This window comes from Rutilus rutilus (genome assembly GCF_951802725.1).
Source record: "Rutilus rutilus genome assembly, chromosome: 12".
Taxonomy (NCBI): domain Eukaryota; kingdom Metazoa; phylum Chordata; class Actinopteri; order Cypriniformes; family Leuciscidae; genus Rutilus; species Rutilus rutilus.
This window is the reverse complement of record NC_140217.1, coordinates 23,598,652-23,617,193: the sequence shown is the minus strand read 5'-3', so window position 1 is coordinate 23,617,193 and position 18,542 is coordinate 23,598,652. Positions and strand designations below refer to the sequence as shown.

The 18,542-nt window shown below is 41.2% G+C and overlaps 2 protein-coding genes across 3 annotated transcripts in view; both read right to left on the bottom strand.

The window, feature by feature from the left end:
• The window catches only part of sned1 (sushi, nidogen and EGF-like domains 1), a 30,627-nt gene extending 24,413 nt beyond the window's left edge, over positions 1-6,214 (bottom strand). For both annotated transcript variants that reach the window (XM_084424846.1, XM_084424847.1), the window contains exon 1: positions 5,446-6,214. In XM_084424846.1, the coding sequence (XP_084280972.1) occupies positions 5,446-5,655 (210 nt within the window). In that variant the 5' untranslated portion in view covers positions 5,656-6,214. The remainder of the gene's footprint in view (positions 1-5,445) is intronic.
• Positions 6,215-6,976: 762 nt separating this feature from the next.
• The window catches only part of crocc2 (ciliary rootlet coiled-coil, rootletin family member 2), a gene marked incomplete at its 5' end in the record, with an annotated part of 57,289 nt that continues 45,723 nt past the window's right edge, over positions 6,977-18,542 (bottom strand). Inside the window, 16 exons of the mRNA XM_084426220.1 lie at positions 6,977-8,294; positions 8,420-8,599; positions 8,919-9,050; positions 10,331-10,531; positions 11,602-11,751; positions 12,725-12,913; positions 12,995-13,246; positions 13,487-13,650; positions 13,758-13,878; positions 14,308-14,459; positions 14,669-15,053; positions 15,155-15,322; positions 15,569-15,728; positions 15,843-16,081; positions 17,710-17,853; positions 18,370-18,504. Coding sequence (XP_084282346.1) covers positions 8,211-8,294; positions 8,420-8,599; positions 8,919-9,050; positions 10,331-10,531; positions 11,602-11,751; positions 12,725-12,913; positions 12,995-13,246; positions 13,487-13,650; positions 13,758-13,878; positions 14,308-14,459; positions 14,669-15,053; positions 15,155-15,322; positions 15,569-15,728; positions 15,843-16,081; positions 17,710-17,853; positions 18,370-18,504 — 2,856 coding nt within the window. The 3' untranslated portion in view covers positions 6,977-8,210. The remainder of the gene's footprint in view (positions 8,295-8,419; positions 8,600-8,918; positions 9,051-10,330; positions 10,532-11,601; positions 11,752-12,724; positions 12,914-12,994; positions 13,247-13,486; positions 13,651-13,757; positions 13,879-14,307; positions 14,460-14,668; positions 15,054-15,154; positions 15,323-15,568; positions 15,729-15,842; positions 16,082-17,709; positions 17,854-18,369; positions 18,505-18,542) is intronic.

Here is an 18,542-nt window from a genome sequence, read left to right as displayed (position 1 = left end):
CCCAGATTCCACTGCTGAAGCTTTACCACACCATGAGCTGCATGTTTGGACATTTACATTCTGAGTTGCACAAATAACATATTTCATCTCAATTAAATTCTTTCCACACTCAGGTATACCTGACGACAGAGACTGGGTTAGTTCACTCAGGAGTACTGCAGAGTCAAGAAATCATAGACCAACAGAAATCAAATGATTTTACAAGGACTTTTTCCAAGCAGGAGAACTTCAAACCATCAAAAACTCAGTTTCTTGTAGTGACTCTTGGAGTAGATATTGCGAAAGGCCTGGAACAGTCATCTGATGGCTATGATGTATGGAACATGCTGACTGGGGATAAGCGGAGACAAGCTGAGGTGTCCAGCACTGTGTTGACACTCGAGAGTGAGCAGTAGCATTGCATGATGAAAGAGTGAGGCAGGCTCCTGTGGCAGATGTATCCTTTTCCCATCAGGGAACAGACAGCTGCCTTGTTCTGCCAGACATCCACGTCTTGCAGCTGAGAAAACCGGAGTACTGTTCAGACACGCATACACACTCTGACACACCTGCCCTGGCTCCTGTCTACTAGAAGTGGTTTTAGAGGGTGAGGCCCTAATAACTGCCTCTAAAGTAACCACAGAGCCCAACACTTGCTTAGCTGACCACTGGCCTTGCTCTGTTGACTGTGTCTACTCCTGTGATGAATGTCCTGCCAAGCTGACATAGAAGAAACCTTAAAGCATTCACAGGGTCACAGTGTTACTTAACTGATATGAATATCAAAGCAAATTCACTGAACAGGCAAATTGGTGTCTGTGAAATAAATTTTGCCTGTGCGCCCTGCTTCACCATTTAATTGTAGTTTTTGCAACCAAACTTTCCTCCAGTGGAAAGATTGGACATTTGAAATCCTTTCTGAACTGTGACTCACCTAAACTGTTCTCTGATTTATATTAGAGAAATACAATCACCTCTCTGCACCATATCATATTATCACAGCACAGAGCTACAATGAGAGAGTGTGTCTAACATATGCTAGTCAGTTTGCACCTGCTTAGACACACTCCTCTCCAGGTGTTCGCCCCCTAATGCCAACTACCCTGTCCCTTAATTTCCCTCATCTGCACCCAACTCTGGCAGAAGCAACAGCAACAAAGGCAATGTCAGACACATGGCCTTTTTTCTCCCCTCCCCATGCGTATGGAAACCATAATTCTGAGGCCTTTGCTGTAAAAACAGTAGAGGAAGTTTTGTTTGGCCTGACTCGGGTGCTTGGTTAATTGGCCGACCGCAGTCTTCCCCTTTCTGCATCAGCATGCTGTGGCAAGAGTGTGGTTAACGTGGAGAAGCAGAGTGAAGCCTGTAGGGCCACAACTCTGGGGTCATTGAGAGGAGCCCTGTGAGAGAAGGAGAATGAAAGAAAAGACAAAGAGTGAGATGCAAGAGAGATGGAAAAGATGGAGGAATGGAAAGTGCAGGCACAGTTCACTGACAGATACAAACCCTTGACAGGAACCAAAGTGTGATTTAGTGTAAATGTTTCACAAATGACCAAAACACTTGAGAATGGGCTGCAGTACCAAACCATTGCATGCTAATGATATAAGCAGCAAACTGGGAAAAGAGAGTTGTATAGCCAATAGGGAAAGCAGTATTTTGACCGGTGCAAGCATTGGAGAGGTAGCAACAGTGTGTGGAGGTAGTGAATGGAAATTGCTTACCTTGCTGCTAAATTAGCAGCGGAAATCTCACTAAGCACTACATTAGCGATTATTCTCTGGTGCTGTAATATGTGCTGGCTTTTGTTCTGATCTTTTTGTAGCATCTGGAAGAGGTTAAATTAGCTGCTTTTCCTCCATGTCCTGGTATCTTATTAAAAGTACTGTAGGATGGAGTTGTTGGATCTAACCACAGACTAAAGGTGAATAAAAGCAATCAATTAAAAATGAATTTACATCAAAATAATTTAAAGTAAATAAACTGAATTATTATTGCTCTTTTTTAAATATTTATTTCTAGGTCTACATGGTGCAACTCCTGCAACCATGTTATTTATTTATTTATTTTTGTTTGTTATTCTTCACTGGATATACTGTATCAACAATTTTCATGGGCTGATTTTCATTATAATACTAAAATAAACAATCACCTGGGGAAAAGGATGCCAATACAAATCCCTCCATAAAAAAAAAGGTGCCCAGAGATCAGCTTGGAAAAAACATGGAATCTTAACACGCACACTTTTACTTGCATTTCCTAGAAATTTGAGTCTGAAGTGAGTGTATATGTTTGTATGGTTGACCTTGGCTCCTCTTTCTCCAGGTCCTTGTGTGGCTATAGAGGGTTTCTTTATCATGACTGGCAGTCCACAGAATGCCAAACCATGACCCTTTGTATGGCACTGCACTCATTCATATCTTATAATAATATACAAAGATGTTCACTATTCTTGGAAAAATAACTGAAGCTCAGTATAGAAAAATTAATTTCAGTGGCTGCCCCAATTGAATTGAGTCCAAATATTAGCTTAAAGCTTAGCATAACATATGACTTATCTTGACATAAAGCATTAAACGCTATGCCCAGTTCCTAACAAAATCACACATATGACCTCACATACTTAGCTAATATTTGTGCTACTTAAGTGAAAAGGAGGAGGAGCAAAAAGCATAGAGAGAAAAAGAGATAAAGAGAAAATCCCTAAAGGTTGAAGATTGCCTCTCTATAGTTGCGCAAACATGAAGTGTTATAGTGCTGAGGATGAGCTTTAGCAGATGTGCTCTCAGTGTGCCGTGAAACCTCAAATCTTTCTGTCCCCATCATTTTCCCTCTTCTGTTTTGACTCAACTGTTGGATGAACAATTCTATGCCTAATACAATTATAAACATACATTTTATAGCTTCCCATACAAACAACTTGTTGGGAGGTATCGGCTTCTTAACTTGAGGTTCCCAAAAATCCACCATGGTGTTCTGGTCACCATCAAAACTTACACCAGTTTCATTCACAATAATTTCAAGCTTTCTGTTTTTTACATTTGTTGTGGAAGTCCATGTCATGCTTTCCTCTCTAGCCTTGGATCTCATCCTCTCTGCTCTTCATCCCAGTTGTTCATAAGGTTAGTTAATTGAGAGCCTGCGTTGTTTGGCATCCCTGAGACACTTTACAGATGCATCTGGGTTCTGTTAAAGGGATCTCTCCTTTCTTCACTAGAGCAGCTGGACAAGTCCAGTGGGAAGACCCCTGAACTTATTATCTGAGGCTGAAGAAGAGTAGGAGTAAGAGGAAGAGTGAGGGTAAATGAGGGGAGAGAGGAGAGGTCACAGCTACATGTGAAATCTCTCAGACCCAAACAAATGGACAGCATTGTGGAACAAGAAACAGGACATTTTGGACAATTCTCGGTTGATTAAAGATCATGCAGAGAGGACATATCGACCAGGCACTTGGAGGCACTGGATGGCAAAGAACTTGCTTTCATAATTCTCGGCGATGAGGCTTGAATGTAGATGACATAGTAGTGTATATTTATGTTCTATGTAATATATAGCAGAACAGTGTACTGTGAAAAACGCTGTCCACTTGTATCTGAATTATTATTATTATTTTTTTAATACATTTCCTCAGCCCAACAAAAGAGTTAAAAATGAGTTTTGTGAATAAAGCTTAAAACAAAGTTCATTCAGTCGTTCGTTCGTTCGTTCGTTCGTTCGTTCATTCATTCATTCATTCATTCATTCAAAAACAGCTCTGCAATCTTATTGTCATGCCTAATATGGTTGAATTGGACACAGGAATTTAGTTGTCAAGAAATGGACAAATCCCTGTTTTTCCTGTCAGTAAAAAATACACTAAATACACTGCCTTGAAGCTGAGGCAGAGATCAGTGTTTTTGAGTCACAGTTATAGTATTATAAATCATTTTTTCAATTTAAATGATTGTGAAGGGGGAGTGAATGAGAAAATGTGAGAAAGATGACTGGGGGTGGATAGAGAGAGTAGGTCAGAAGGTGAAACATGCAATAGCAGGCAGTACTGATCCTTCTTTTTGCTTTAGGAAAGCTCTTACAGTAATGCCCTGAGACAACTCTCAAGAACCACCTCAAATTGTTTGGTTCAAGAGCTTTTCTGTTTTTCCAAGCCCAGAAGGCTTGGAATGCCCTTCCGGAAGAAATTATCCATGAGGATCTGCCCTCTGAAATCTCACCTGTTCAAATGCAGCTCTCTTTTGGAAGAGATCAACATGTGGCTATGGCGTGCAATAAAGCTGAAGTGTAATTGATTCTGTTCAAGCAGCTCGAGTGCATTACAGAAATCTTGACCGCAATTTTAATGCTGTCGCATGCCTCAATGCACCGGTGATTTGCAAAATCTTTTTCAGATCGACCTGCAGTTACCTCCCAGTTTGTACTCGGTGCACCCTTTCTGTAGTTACCACCCAGTGCTGTAGCTTCAGTCCTCTTCTGCTCTATCACATTGAACTAATCTAATTTTAGATCTTCACTGCCATCCGCAGCAGGTCTTATCTTGTCTCCAATTCACATTAATATTTACATTGCGCTCTGAGATATGAGATACTTCTCGGGGTGACGCACAGATGCATCACAAGTTAAACTAAGTTATGTAGACAACCCTGCACTATTTTAGCAAGCTGCATTTGCCAGAACATGAATCTAAGTGACTTCATGACTTTAAAATAGGAAACACAATATTACCCCTCAAAGTTGTGAGTGCACGTTTGTTTGAATGACATGTAGTGGGTGGGTGGGAGAACGGTTCTCTGGCATGGCTGCTGTGTTAGTTGTCCGCTGCATTGGGATTGTGATCTCATTCATCCATTTGCTCACAGACCAGTCTGGAAACGTAGCCTCTGTTGCTGTGGTACCTCGGCCAGGCTGGGCAGGTTGTTGGGGATGGAAATATGGTAGTAAAGATGGGTGCTCAGGGTGGGGCAGCGTATTTTGGGAGGCAGAACGACTGGGATGCTGCACCAAAACAGATGGTGTTAATTTACGAGGATGGAGCTTCCCCTGCGGAGGCTGAGAAGCTTACATGTCACAGATCAAAGCCCATCTCGCACAACCAAAAGCAGGACGCAACTATGATCAAAGCACCGAGATCTGTCAGAGCACTCGCCACACTCGTTTTCTCTCGCTGGTCGTACTTGCAGTTTCTTCTCTCTCTCTCCCTCACTCTCTCAAACCACAGTTTATGCAGATGTGTTGCAGCCGCAATATAGACTGTCATCTTTTCACTAAAAACCATCCAGTAGTTCAGTCACTGTGTAGGACCAAATGTAACGTAAAAACGTTGTGGTCCAGAGGCTCATTATCCAATCTCAGGCTATAAGACCTGGCTCTGTTTCCCTCAAAGACACATACACAAACCAATTAAGCTACTGAATGAAAGACCTAGTTCTCCTACACAACACTAACACACATACAAATACAATCTGTACTCACATAGAGTCCGGTGTGCCGTTCTCCGAAGAAAGGGAAAGCCACGGATATTGCTATCAGTCCTGATCCCCCATCATCTTGCTCGATGGTCTGGGAGTCACCTTCATCCAGCCCAAAAGGGTAGAACTCCTCCAGAGGTACAGCAGCCTCCATGCCATGAAGCAAAATAACAAGCAAACACATGGAGAGCACTGGTCTCCTCAGCCACCCCATGACCTTGTCTGCACAGGGATGGAGAGGAGAGGACTAGGATCCTGGACACTCAGAGAGGGCAACAGGACAACTCTAATCACCAGTGCCAAATGCTCAACCAGTGATACTCTTCTTGTCTTTCTTCTCCCTGTTTCTGTAAATTTTCCTCTTTTTGGTTTCTAATTCCACTCTTTGTTTCCTCTCAGATCTGCTCTGAGCCCTGGTACTTGGACTGTTGGTCTAAGACAAGGGGGTAGATTCCTTGCATTCTGTGTGCTGCTGGGTGCTCAAGAGCTGCCGTGCTCCGTGCCGCTCACTGAAATGAACAGAGTGAGAGAGAGAAAGAAGGAGAGGGAGCAGAGTGATTCGGCTCTATTTTTTTTTTTTTTTTTTTTTTTACAATCCAGTGACTTGGTCCCTGATGGTTAGTTTAGAAATATCCTCAATAAAACCTCTATTCTGCCTGCCAAAGGAGTTCTTTCAGACCCAGCCCCACCCCCCCAGGGATTCACTACCTTGCATGATTAAGAACTCTCATCCAATAGCTGAGAAGAGACCGGTAACTGGATAAGCACTGGGTGGAGCTATGGTAATCAAAGGGCTGCTTTAAAGAGACTCTGACAGGGCACTCTCCTCTACTCTTAACCTTTGCTGAAAAATACCCTTACTCACAAGCACGTGTCTTCTGTGGTACAAACTACCACATGGCAGTGTAAGAGTTCCAGAATGGCATGTGATAGGATGCATATATACTGCATTCCTTGCATACTGTGCTCAAGAAGCCTGTTCAAAATGAGGAAAATATACAAAAACCCTTTAGTTTGGACTAGAGATGTACTGAAGGCTTGCTTACTCTCTGAATATCAATTTTCCTCCAAATTAATAATACAAGACAATAGATTTGAAATATGCCTGAAACAACTCTCCTTAAAATAAAATTTGATTCTTTTTACACAGGGGGTCATTAGTGGTAGGAATCAAATCATGGAGCAAGAACATCTTGCAACAAGGATCTTTTTATGTGTACACATCACATACAGCAATTATCCAAAATGCCAAAACCAACTGACAGCAATTATTCAGAACACAAAAATCAATCTGGGTATTATTTTTGTTTGTTTGTATGTTTTATTGACAAAAATTACTTTGTGATTAAACAAAACAGTTTTCTAATAGTTATTATATGGAACACCGTATAATTCGTTATTAAGAATCGCTTTAACACCCATTAGAGAAACACCATATGGAAACAAATTATTATGAAAACATTCTACATTTTCTATACATCCTAATCATTTAACAAACATGTATTCATTACTTAAATGAGCTCATTGTCTCTGCCTTAAAGTAATACATTATTAGCTAACTATGTGATTTGTATACGTACATTTCTGAAATACATAACTAGTCACCTCTGATAACAGATCACTCTAAATTATAATGTAGACATACATTTACTGTAAAGCTGCTTTGAAACAATATGTATTGTGAAAAGCGCTATACAAATAAATGTCAATTTAATTGAATTTGTAGGTAAGATATGATTCATTTTACATTTACATTTACATTTATTCATTTAGCTGACGCTTTTATCCAAAGCGACTTACAATTGCTATATATGTCAGAGGTCGCACGCCTCTGGAGCAACTAGGGGTTAAGTGTCTTGCTCAGGGACACATTGGTGTCTCACAGTGGATTCGAACCCGGGTCTCTCACACCAAAGGCATGTGTCTTATCCATTGCGCCACCACCACCCCTGGAATTTTCTGTCCTGATTCACTCTAGCTGTAATTTAGCTAAGACAAGATGATCTTATTCTCTAAATGGTTGTGTAATTAAATAATGATCACAGTAATTATTTAGGCTACAGAGTAGCAAGTTATAAAGAAAGTAAAGAGAGAAAAATTATGTGGTTTATAACTCAGTTTGGGAACCTAGGGTGTGATGTTTTAGGTAGGTACAGCGGTTTCAAACTGTGTGTATGTGTGTGTATGTCCTGGTAAAACCAACATTATGGGGACAAAATGTCCCCACAAAGTTGGCAATATCCGAAATCCTTCTGGGGACATTTTTGGACCCCATGAGGAAAACAGCTTATAAAACATACTAAGTGATGTTTTTTGAAAATGTAAAAGTGCAAGTGTGTGTGTGTGGTGTTGAATTGAGACTGTGCTTAATGCTCTAAGATGAACAGGGATAGACTTAGGTAGATTTATCGTCTGTTTTTAACAGTTTGCTGAGCAAATCCTTAAAACAATTTGGCAATTGAGAAGAATTTAGTGAAACAGTGATCTCTTTGTTTGTTGTTACTGGGTTCTTATGGTGTGGATCAGGATTACTTAAAGTATTTGTGCAAGTTTAGTCCAACAATTCTCCCTGAGACCAGTGGTTTTGTGTTTTTTTTTAAACCAAAGTGTGTGTGAAGTATGCGTGTGTAAAATTTCATTATGCATAAGTTATGCATAAGTCCATCCATGTAAGCACTGGCCCTGTTTCATTGGCCTTTGAGAGATTACAAACAAAAAGCTGTCAGTTGGTTACCGTGGCCTGAATTCCCAAGCCATTTCGTCGTTTTTTTAGACCCCCAATCTATGTATCTGCTTCATGTATGCTTGCCTCCTCTTCATCTCCTGCTCCAACTGTTCTTTCAGTGTGCAAACCTGAGAAACACACAACAGTTATTGCAAAGCAGTCATGTATTCATCAGAGGCTTCTTGCTATTGAATGTGATGTAAATGTACACTCTTATAATGCATGTGGTCACATCTTTATAGCTTTCTCAAACCTGTTCCTCCAAACAGTGGACCCTCTGGCGGTGAGCTTTCTCCCGAGCCTCCAGTGCTCTCTCTACCTGCTGCTGGGAGTTCCTCATCCGCTCTGACTCCAGGTCCAGCTCTTGCCTGAGGTGAGCCGTCACTTCCATGAGCCTCTGGGAGTGAGTCTGCTCCAATATAGAGATCTGGGACTGCAGAGACAACACATTATATCCTATCACAGGCGAATCCAATACACAAACAAAAAGACATTTTTATATTATTAGTGGTGCTTTGTAAGGTACTATAACCATTGCTCTCTTGAATAAACCCATAACCCTGAGCATTAAACTCAGGCTTTATTTTCGCACAGTTTTGGGCTACAGGAATTAATAACACCTCAAATCGGAAGATATGTACATCTATGCTTTTTTCGAAGCAATGGGGACCAAGTACCAATCAAAAGTTGAGTGTACTAGATTCTGATCCATGCATTAAAAATGTCATAATACTCGTAAATATCTATATCACCTGTAGTGTGTGAATTTCAGTCTGTGTCTCGCTTAACTCTAGCTCTAGATTTCGGATTTTTTGTTCTTGCTGTTCTCTCTCACGCTCAGCATGCAGTACCTCGACCTCCTTCCTTTGGCGACTCTGTTCCACCTGCACACAACACACGCATGCAAACACTAAATGTATCAAGGATAGAAAACTGGTGTGAAATACTGTCACATGCTTTACATTCATGTATAGAATTTGCAGCTTAAAGGATTAGTTCACTTTCAAAAACATTTTTGCTTATAATTTACTCACCCCGATGTCATCCAAGATATCCATGTCTTTCTTTCTTCAGTCGAAAAGAAATTAAGGTTTTTGAGGAAAACATTCCAGAATTTTTCTTCATATAATGGACTTCAATGGCAACCAACGGTTTGAAGGTTCAAATGTCTCAATGCAGCTTCAAAGTCTCTACACGATCCCAGTCGAGAAATAAGGGTCTTATCTATAAGATAATAAGGGTCATTTAAAAAAAAAAAAAAACATATACACACATATATATATATATATATACTTTTTAACAACAAATGCTCATCTTGTACCATCTCTGAGATGCGCCACGTATTACATCATCACGTTGGAAAGGTCACAAAAACAATTAAAATAATAATAATAATAAATTAAAACAAAGATGTCGGACGATTTTGAAGTTGGAGGAGAAAATGAGATGGAATTTTTCGCCCTTTCCTATACCTTTTTGAACTGGAGTACACAGACAAATAACTTAGACAGAAGACCTTTCCAACGTGATGACGCAATGCGTCGCACATCTCAGAGATGGTACACGACGAGCATTTGTGGTTAAAAAGTATATATATATATATATATATATATATATATATATATACTTTTCAGAATATATATATATATATATATATATATATTTCGTATCGTTTCGCTAGATAAGACCCTTATTTCTCGACTGGGATCGTGTAGAGACTTTGAAGCTGTATTGAGACGGACATTTGAACCTTCAAGCCGTTGGTTGCCATTGAAGTCCATTATATGAAGAAAAATCCTGGAATGTTTTCCTCAAAAACCTTAATTTCTTTTCGACTGATGAAAGAAAGACATGGATATCTTGGATGACATCGGGGTGAGTAAATTATCAGCAAACATTTTTTTGAAAGTGAACTAATCCTTTAAGCTAAACCCATCAGGATGATTGTGTGTTTCACTCATACAGACTCAAACACACACAAAATCTGCAAAAAAGCTCTCATGCAAACTTACCTCAACCAATAATACTTACAGTAGTTTAAGGTACAGATAAGCCACTCTGATTAGTTTGCACAGAGTAAACATCACAGATGATGACATACACAACAAACTGTATTTGAAAGTCATTGTGAATCATAATGTGTTTATAATAGCATGACATGTACCTTCTCCAGGGTCCGTTTTAGAGAGGACCTGTCTTTTCCCAGACGCAGCAGTGTCCTCTCCAGCTCAGCTTTCTCTCCCTGCAGCCGATGTGCAGTGGTTTGCAGGATCGCCACCTGCTCTTGAAGCTGATCCTTTTCTCCCTTCAGGAGTGCACACCTCTCTTGCGCCTCCTGCTCAGCCTGTTGCCTCTGTCTCACAGCCTAGACAATCAGAAAAGATGTAGAATAGACACCATCTATATGGCTGTCACCAGAACTGGTTGAAGATCAACATACATTTCTGGACTAGGAAGTTTCACATACAGGGCAAAAACTCAGTTAACATGGAAGAGATAACAGAGTGTGTTGGTGTCTGGGTAATATACAGTGTAATAGAGTTAACATTGAATTGCATTCAACTATTTTTAATAAAAACCTGTTTGTCAGTATATCGTGGCCATGATAGTGTACTTGGTTGTATTTTTTTGTTGTTGAATTTTGTGGTTGTTATTTATTTTTATTTTATGTTTTTTACTGAAACAGAGAAACAAATTAAACACCACTACCCCATTGTGACATGGAAGTCAAAATGTTTTCTAGAATTTGTTTGATACATGTACCTGCAAGGACCAAATTATATTAAATATACAAATTATAATTATAGAATTATATATAATTATAATTATGTAATTTTATATAATTATTATAATTATAGAATTATATACAAATTAAATTAAAGGGATAGTACACCCACAAATGGAAATTCTGTCACCAATTACTCACCTTCATGTCATTCCAAACCCATAAGATTGATTCATCTTCAAAACACAAATGAAGATATTTCTAATGAAACCTCAAATATGGTAAACGGAAGCTCAACCAAACTTTCTTGATGCGCAAGAACAAACCATGTTGGTTCTCGCGCATCAAGCAAGCGCGTCCATTTTGACTTATTTGTATTTGCATTGATCAATGTTTACATATGGATAAAAGCCTAAATTAAATCTGTTTTTTCTGTCTCTTCAGAAGACTTGGTTTAACCCTCTCGATTTATATGGATTTCTTTTACGATCTCTTTATGAACGTTTTAAAACTGTAATGGACTTTCAATAGAGGCGCAGCAATCTCTCAGGTTTCATTAAAAATATCTTAATTTGTGTTTGAAAGATGAATGAAAGTCTTGGAAAGAAATAAGGGCGAGTAAATGATCACAGAATTTTCATTGTTGGGTGAACTAACCATTTAGAACAGTGTGTAAACTGTAAGAGTATGTGTGTGTGTGAGTGCACAACCTCTTGCAGGCCACGTGTCTGTTTGTCGAGTTCGGAGACCCTGAGTTCAGACTCTTCCTGGCTTCTCTGCAGGCTCTGTAGTCTCTCACTCAAGCCATGATTTTGCTTCCTACCGTTTGTCAGAGCCTCCCGTGTCTTATCCAACCTCTCCTGCGCACACATATACACACACAGACAAGTACGAACGGGCATCAATCCACACACGCATAATCAGACACCCACATACAGTTTTAATGAGGAAGCTGTACTTTTCCTCACTACTACCAATTGCCTGTCTTTTTATCCTTTCCCCCCACTCTCTCTTTCTCCTCTGGACCTCTTTTTATTGGCAAGAACTGGCAGGTCTCAAGCAAACTGAAAAAGATTTACACTGAGGGCGCAGTGTTTTTGTTTGTACAGCATCTTTAAAACACAGACTCATACTAAGCCTTAAAAGCTCTCCAGAGGAGCCAGAGAAAATTAATGAGTTCAGTCCAGCTTTTTATTGCACCGTCATCCAGCACCTTCAGGGAACAGACAGGAGCAAAGGTAAATACTTAAAAAAAAAAAAAAATTCCAAATCTGGAAAAGTTATGGAACCACAGCATAAATCACTACATATTGTGGCTATGGTAGTAAGATGATCTGTGGTGTTTCAATTAAAGCTGTACGTGAACTGAGGAGAAGTGAGATCAAAATGGGAGCGGTCCTGATTGTGCATGTGGCTGAACCACAATGAACTTAATAAGGTTGTTTGTGAGTTCATGATGAAGATAAATGATTGACAGTGTTTCTAATAAAGCCATGAAGGAGAATTTGCTTTAACTTGTTTTTATCTAAGTTCCATCAAGTTGAGATGTTTGAGCTTGTCTTCTATCTTGCAGTTGTAGGACTTTTGGTGCTAGTATATTGCTGCTAGTATGGCCAGTTTAATGATTTATTCGTGCATACAGTTATATCATTCTTTTTTAATTCATGTGCCCTTATAACCTTCAATCAAAGCAACTTCCCATCCCTCTTGCAATGACATCTCACTATGATATTCTGTACGTCACAATAGGGAAGAAAAGACTAGTGCAACTTCCGTTTCATGTCGACAGTTATCAAACTGCAAACTTGTGCAAGCTATAAAAGCGACACTGACCTGCAGCATCTTCCGGTCATGTTCGCTGGCTGTGAGAGCTCGCTGCAGTTGGGCGGCCTGATCTCGAGCTGATCCTGCAGCAGTGTTGCTGTCGGTCAAGGATGCAGCCATGGCCTGCAGTTGCTCCCTCAACTGGCTCTCCTGCAGTTCTGTATGTGCCAAGGCAATTGCCAACCTCTCACCCTCAACCTACATTGGGACAACAGTGCTCTATTATATTGCTCAAACATGAAACATGTCCTTTTAGACACAGAGTAAACCTACACACACCTTCAGGAGAGCAGCACGCTCTTCGCTGTCTCCCAGCTCTCTGCGGAGGTTGTTGAGGCGTTCTTGCAGTGAGCTGACCTCCGCCTCTGTCTCTGTGGCTCGGAGCTGGGCACGCTGAAGCTCTCCCTCCAACCCCCGTCGCTTGAGCTCCAGCCTGGCAGCTCGCGCTTCCGCGGCTTCACAGATCTGCTTCATACGACGGCGCTCGGCCTCCAGACTTTCCCCAGAGGCCTGGGAGCGCTCCAGCTTCTCCTGAATACAGTGTATTTATACAGATAATGTGACTACCAGAGGAGCAACTCATCAGAGATCTTTATTGTTAAAAGATTTTTGATGATAACAAATGCATCTTTCAAAATAGACCTACAGTACAATGATTTTGTTTTATTGTGTTCAATTGTCAGACCCGCACTTCTGTGAAGCCTTGAGGCTGAAAAGTAGGATGTCACTGTTGCGTAGTGTGCATTTTGTGTTAGTGTAGACTGTGTTAACCTGCAGTGCTTTGGCCTCTGCTTCAGTTATTTGTTGGCTGTTGTTCATTTTGTCCAACTCTTCACTCAGAATCCTATTCTGTATTTCTCCACGCTGAACTGCCTCATCCTGTAAGGCGAGTGATGCTTGCATCCCCTCTAAATGCTTGGTCAGCTCACGCTTTCCTGGCAAACACACACCCACACATTCTCATCCATGTTAATCAAAAACAGAGTTACAAACTGTTCATTAATGAGCAATACCCAAGTGTTGGGCTAGAGTTCCTTCTTACCCTCCTCCAGCTCTTTGATAGATTGTTTCAGCATCTGTATACGTGTGTTGCTTCTCTCCTGACTGGCCTGCAGGTTTTCTACCTGCTTGCTGAGACTATGCACCTGTGCCTGGGACTCATCCTACAATCACACAATCAGGGAGAGAAGGATGTTTATGTTCTTTTTATCCATATTATGTTAATTATTCTTGTTACACATTGTGTTGTTTGTGATGCTTCATTTGTTTGTGCCTATATAGACTATAGTTTTGTCCATGGAGATAATGGTCATTTTCAAAACGAAAAACGTTTGTATGGTAAAATCCTACAAATCTTGGGTTTGTATGGGAAAGGGATGTGTATACCATAGACCCAAATTGAGCAGAAAATGCCAACAAGCTATGTAAGTTAGTTGATACAGTTCACAGAAACAGTCTGCATGATTCATTCATGAAAAAATTTTTTGTATGAATTCAGAAGACTAGCATAGTTATACAATATAGTACAGTTATGTTGAATTCTTTTTATGATGCCTCTTTGTCCTTTGTAGTGATATAGTGGTGTCAGGTACCCGCTCTCTCTGTGTGTCCCTGAGCTCTTGCTGGAAGCTACGCAGCAACATCTGAAGTGAGTCCAGATCCAACTCTCTGTCCTCTCCGTGGGAGGGGGACAGAGAACACACAGGCGACCCACCCACCCCAGGCTGTTCTGACTTGATTTCACCTGAGGGCATATGCACAAGTTTCCATTTAATTCTTTTGACTTGTAATTTAGAACACCATGTACGTTAGAGCAGACCATTGTTTAATAACCTTCAGCTTTGAAGAAAAGAATCCTTTGTAATATAAGAGTGGTGCTCTTCTTCTTGACCCTAAACTAACCGTTGCTAAAAAAAAAAGTCCAGATTCATTATTGGACTGAGAACGCATTACCTTTCACAGGTGAGCGAGTTCTCCATGGTGAGGGGCTCCGTCCACGTTCCCCAGGTGTGGGTGAACGTCTTCCACGCCCACTTCCAAGTGTACGTTTCAGCGCAGAACTGAGAACATTCAACCTGTGCTCGAGATCTCTCCGAATGGCATCATTCTGTCCCAGCTGCTCTTCCAGCCCCTGGGCCCGGGACTCAGCTAGACTGACCTTCAGCCCAAGCTCTCTGAGCTCGGCCTGGGCTTCCTGCAGCGCTCCCTCCAAGCGAGCGGCCTCCTCACGCTGCTTCAGTTGGCTCTCCTGAAGGTTGGAATCCCGTTGTTGCTGCATCTCTCTCTCCTGGCGATGCGCTTCTTCCAGTTCTGCTAAATGCCGCTGCAAGCCTGCAGTCTTTTCACACACGCACACACAGACAGACCAGTTCTAACAATTTAAGCATGTTACTGTATTTGTGTGTGGATGCTGTAATTATGCCAGTTGGTGTGTTGTACCTCCTTCAGGGCTGCCTCTCTGCCAGCGTCACTCTCCAGTATTCTTTGTCTGAGAGTGAAGGTCTCCTTTCTCATTTCCTCCTCTCTCTGCTCATCCTGAGACAGTCTGGACTGCATGTCACTCAACTCTTGCCCTTGCCGAGTGCACTGACCCTCCAATGTCTTCACCTGCTCACACATGCTTTTTTATGTTATTATTTTACAAAAATGGTTGCAATGTATACAGAACTCTAGACAGCTGAATTTAATGTGGAAGACGATTCACTGCAGACCTGTAAAACAACATTTTGTTCCACTGTATATGCGTATATGGCTAGACTAACAACAAATGTTGTTTAGATGTTTCTAGATGTTTAGGATAATGTAAAAGGCACGAACTACAAAAGAAAAACCTTTGATTTCTATGGCCCTGACCTGTCTGCGCAGTTCCTGCAGTTCTCTGCGCGCCTGCAAGCGTGATTTCTCAAGCTCACGCATGTTGGTTCTCAGCTTCAGCGCCTCCTGCTGGAGGGAGGATTTACACTCTTCTAAAACTGTCAGCCTCTGTTCCTTCTCCTCTCCCACCCGCTTCAAACTGATAAAAAAAAAGAAGAGAAAAACAAGGAAGATTAATAGATTTGTAATGATGTGAGAAAGAAAGAAATTTCCCATTTATCTATTGAACAAACTTAAGACTGGTCTGCTAAACCTGTTGTTTTCAAACTCGGCTCTCTTCACAGCTGTACGGAGTTCGTGATTGGAAGTCTGGCTGGCCTCTTTCTCTCTCACAGCATCCCCTAAAGCTCTCTTCAGTTCCAAGCCCTCACGCCGCTGAGCGTCCCTGTCCTGTAAACACTCCCTCAGCTCTCGATGGGCCTCGATCAGTTCCTTACGGCCAGAGTCCCTGCTCTCTTCCACCTCACTCAGTTCCCTCCTCAAATGCTCCACCTGAAAGAGACCGAAAGATTAGACAGAAAGATTAAATGAATCCAAATGATTCTGTAAATACAAAAGGAGTCGTAGGTCATGGTTTGAGCATAATGGTGTAACTTTATCAATCTGAAATAAAGACCATTTAAATCACGCAAGTATGGTGAATTGACACCCAGAGGGAGTGAAGACTTTTAACAGTCATACTCCTTACGTGGCACTGTTTTGCTGAGGACAATTCAGCTTCATTTTCCATGAGATGAATGAAATGGAAACACAGCCTATTAGTAAAATTCCACTGCCTTGTTCCATTCAGCTTCTCAAAGCATGTGAGCATCAGACTCATCCAAAGAGTTCTGCCTCCTTTCAACGCCGGATTTCAGGGCACATTCTCGTATGCATTTAAAAATGTGTTCTAAGTGCATGTGAAATGGTTTAAATTTTCGAACACTTTCATCAGATATGCTTAGGGTGAAACTCCTCGCCCATGTAAACACACAGGAATATGACCCACATTCTGGTAATTGCTTGGCTACAGCTAATCATTTTACGGTGCATTTTTTTCCCTAAAATGTAGCCAGAATGCAGAGAGAAAGAGGGAGAAGAAAAACAGAGAAAGACAGGACAGGCTCCAAAGACTGCCACACACAGCAGCAATGATGAGACACATCAGCAGTGTGTACAAGCGTGTGTATATGCTGGTATGTTGAAGAGAAATATGTGTGTGTGTGTGTGTGTGTTTATGTGTGCATGTAAGTTCACTGGGCCACACAAGATGTTTTCTTCTCATAAATCTTAATGTAAAAGAAATAAGCCTGTGGCAAACCCACATTGGTTTAATTCATTGATAGGGGGTTGGGTTAATAGGACAGTGAAAGACAGTTGGGTTAGCGATGACCCCTGTTGAAGAATTGGGGGCGATGTTTCCATGGAGAATTTCATTACAGTACAAGAACAAATAAACTCCTGAGCACCTGCTTATTTGTGACTCCAACTTTTCCTTTTCATATCATAGAGAGATTCTTGTGTTTCACTCCCTTGCTAGCTTTTATCGCTCCCTCTCACCACTGATGGTTTGTCATTGTCTGACCAGGGCAGGCTGGAGGAGGATTAGTGAAAATAATCAAACAGGAATGGAGAATCCATCTTGGTGAGTAGAAAGCCTCACCCAGAGATGAATTTATCACCACAGCCACCGAGGCACATCTCACATTAGGTGCCTTAATGTGTGGCCTGAGGTTTGTGCAGAAGTCCATTCTCAAGGTTGACCTTGAGCCTCAAAGTTAGAAGTGTACAAACACATGGATACAAGCACAAACATGTGTGTCTACCAACCAAACTGGTGGCACCTGGAACATGCTCAATACACATTAACTAATGCCAAGTTCAACAAGAGTGTGTGCTAAATGGCTCTCCCCAAGACTGCCACTGGTAGGTACGAGTTGGACTCCAACAGGCCTTATGTTTCCTCACGGCCCAACATAAACTAACTCACCTCCTAACTCACATGACGTTGGTTATTTGGCACTGGCACAAACAGAATTTTACTGCTCTCCTGGGCTATAGCTTTCTTGTGTTCTAGATGATAAATGTGATTCTGTAACTGAACAACTGGAATGTGAATGTAAAGTCTCGGGTTGTGTGACCTCTTGCTGAGTCTCCTGCCTCTGCATAGACAGCTCTCTGATCTGGTCATTTAAGCTGCGTTCCGAAACTTCACGGGAACTCAGAGACTCCTCGAAACGAGACCGCAGGTCCTGAAGCTCTGCCTGTAACCCTAAAACTGTGTCCTACAAAGAGAGGAGGAGAGAGAAAAATGAATATATAATGTGAAAAATCTAGATTAGGGCTGTCAGTGGATCAAAATATTTTTTCTGTAGGTAACAAGTTAATTCACTTCTCTTTAAAGCAAATAAAACTTTGTAAACCTCACTCCCCTGGCCTCAAGAGGCGCACTAGCTTGCTTCTGTTACACCCACCCCCCTAAACCTTACTCCCATCCGGGTCATGGTGCATTGGCCTGACCTGCTGTCGTATAGGTATATGTTTCTTTGTAATTAATTGTGAAAATGTTTCTACACCAAAACATTTTTCAGTGTAGTGTGTGTGACACTTCCACTTAGGGTTTTTGGGTTCTTCAGCTCCAAACAGATTTTAGAATGCAAACAGTTTAATGTTAACTTATGAAAATGTATTAAAAAATTAACGCTATTAAACATTTAACCTCATTCATTGATGTGTTAACTTACAGCACTAATCCAATAAGGACAAAACATGATCCCCAGACATATTTGGATTTATTATACCTTGTCCTGCTCCTGTTTGTTCAGGAAGTCTCTACGCATACGGTCCTTTTCAAGGGCAGCTGTCTCTATGTCGCGCTCGAGGATGATTATGCGCTCAGTAAGAGCAGCCTTCTCTGCCTCCTTCTCAGACAGAACCTATCAATCAAGCACAGTCAACTCAGTTAATGCAGTGG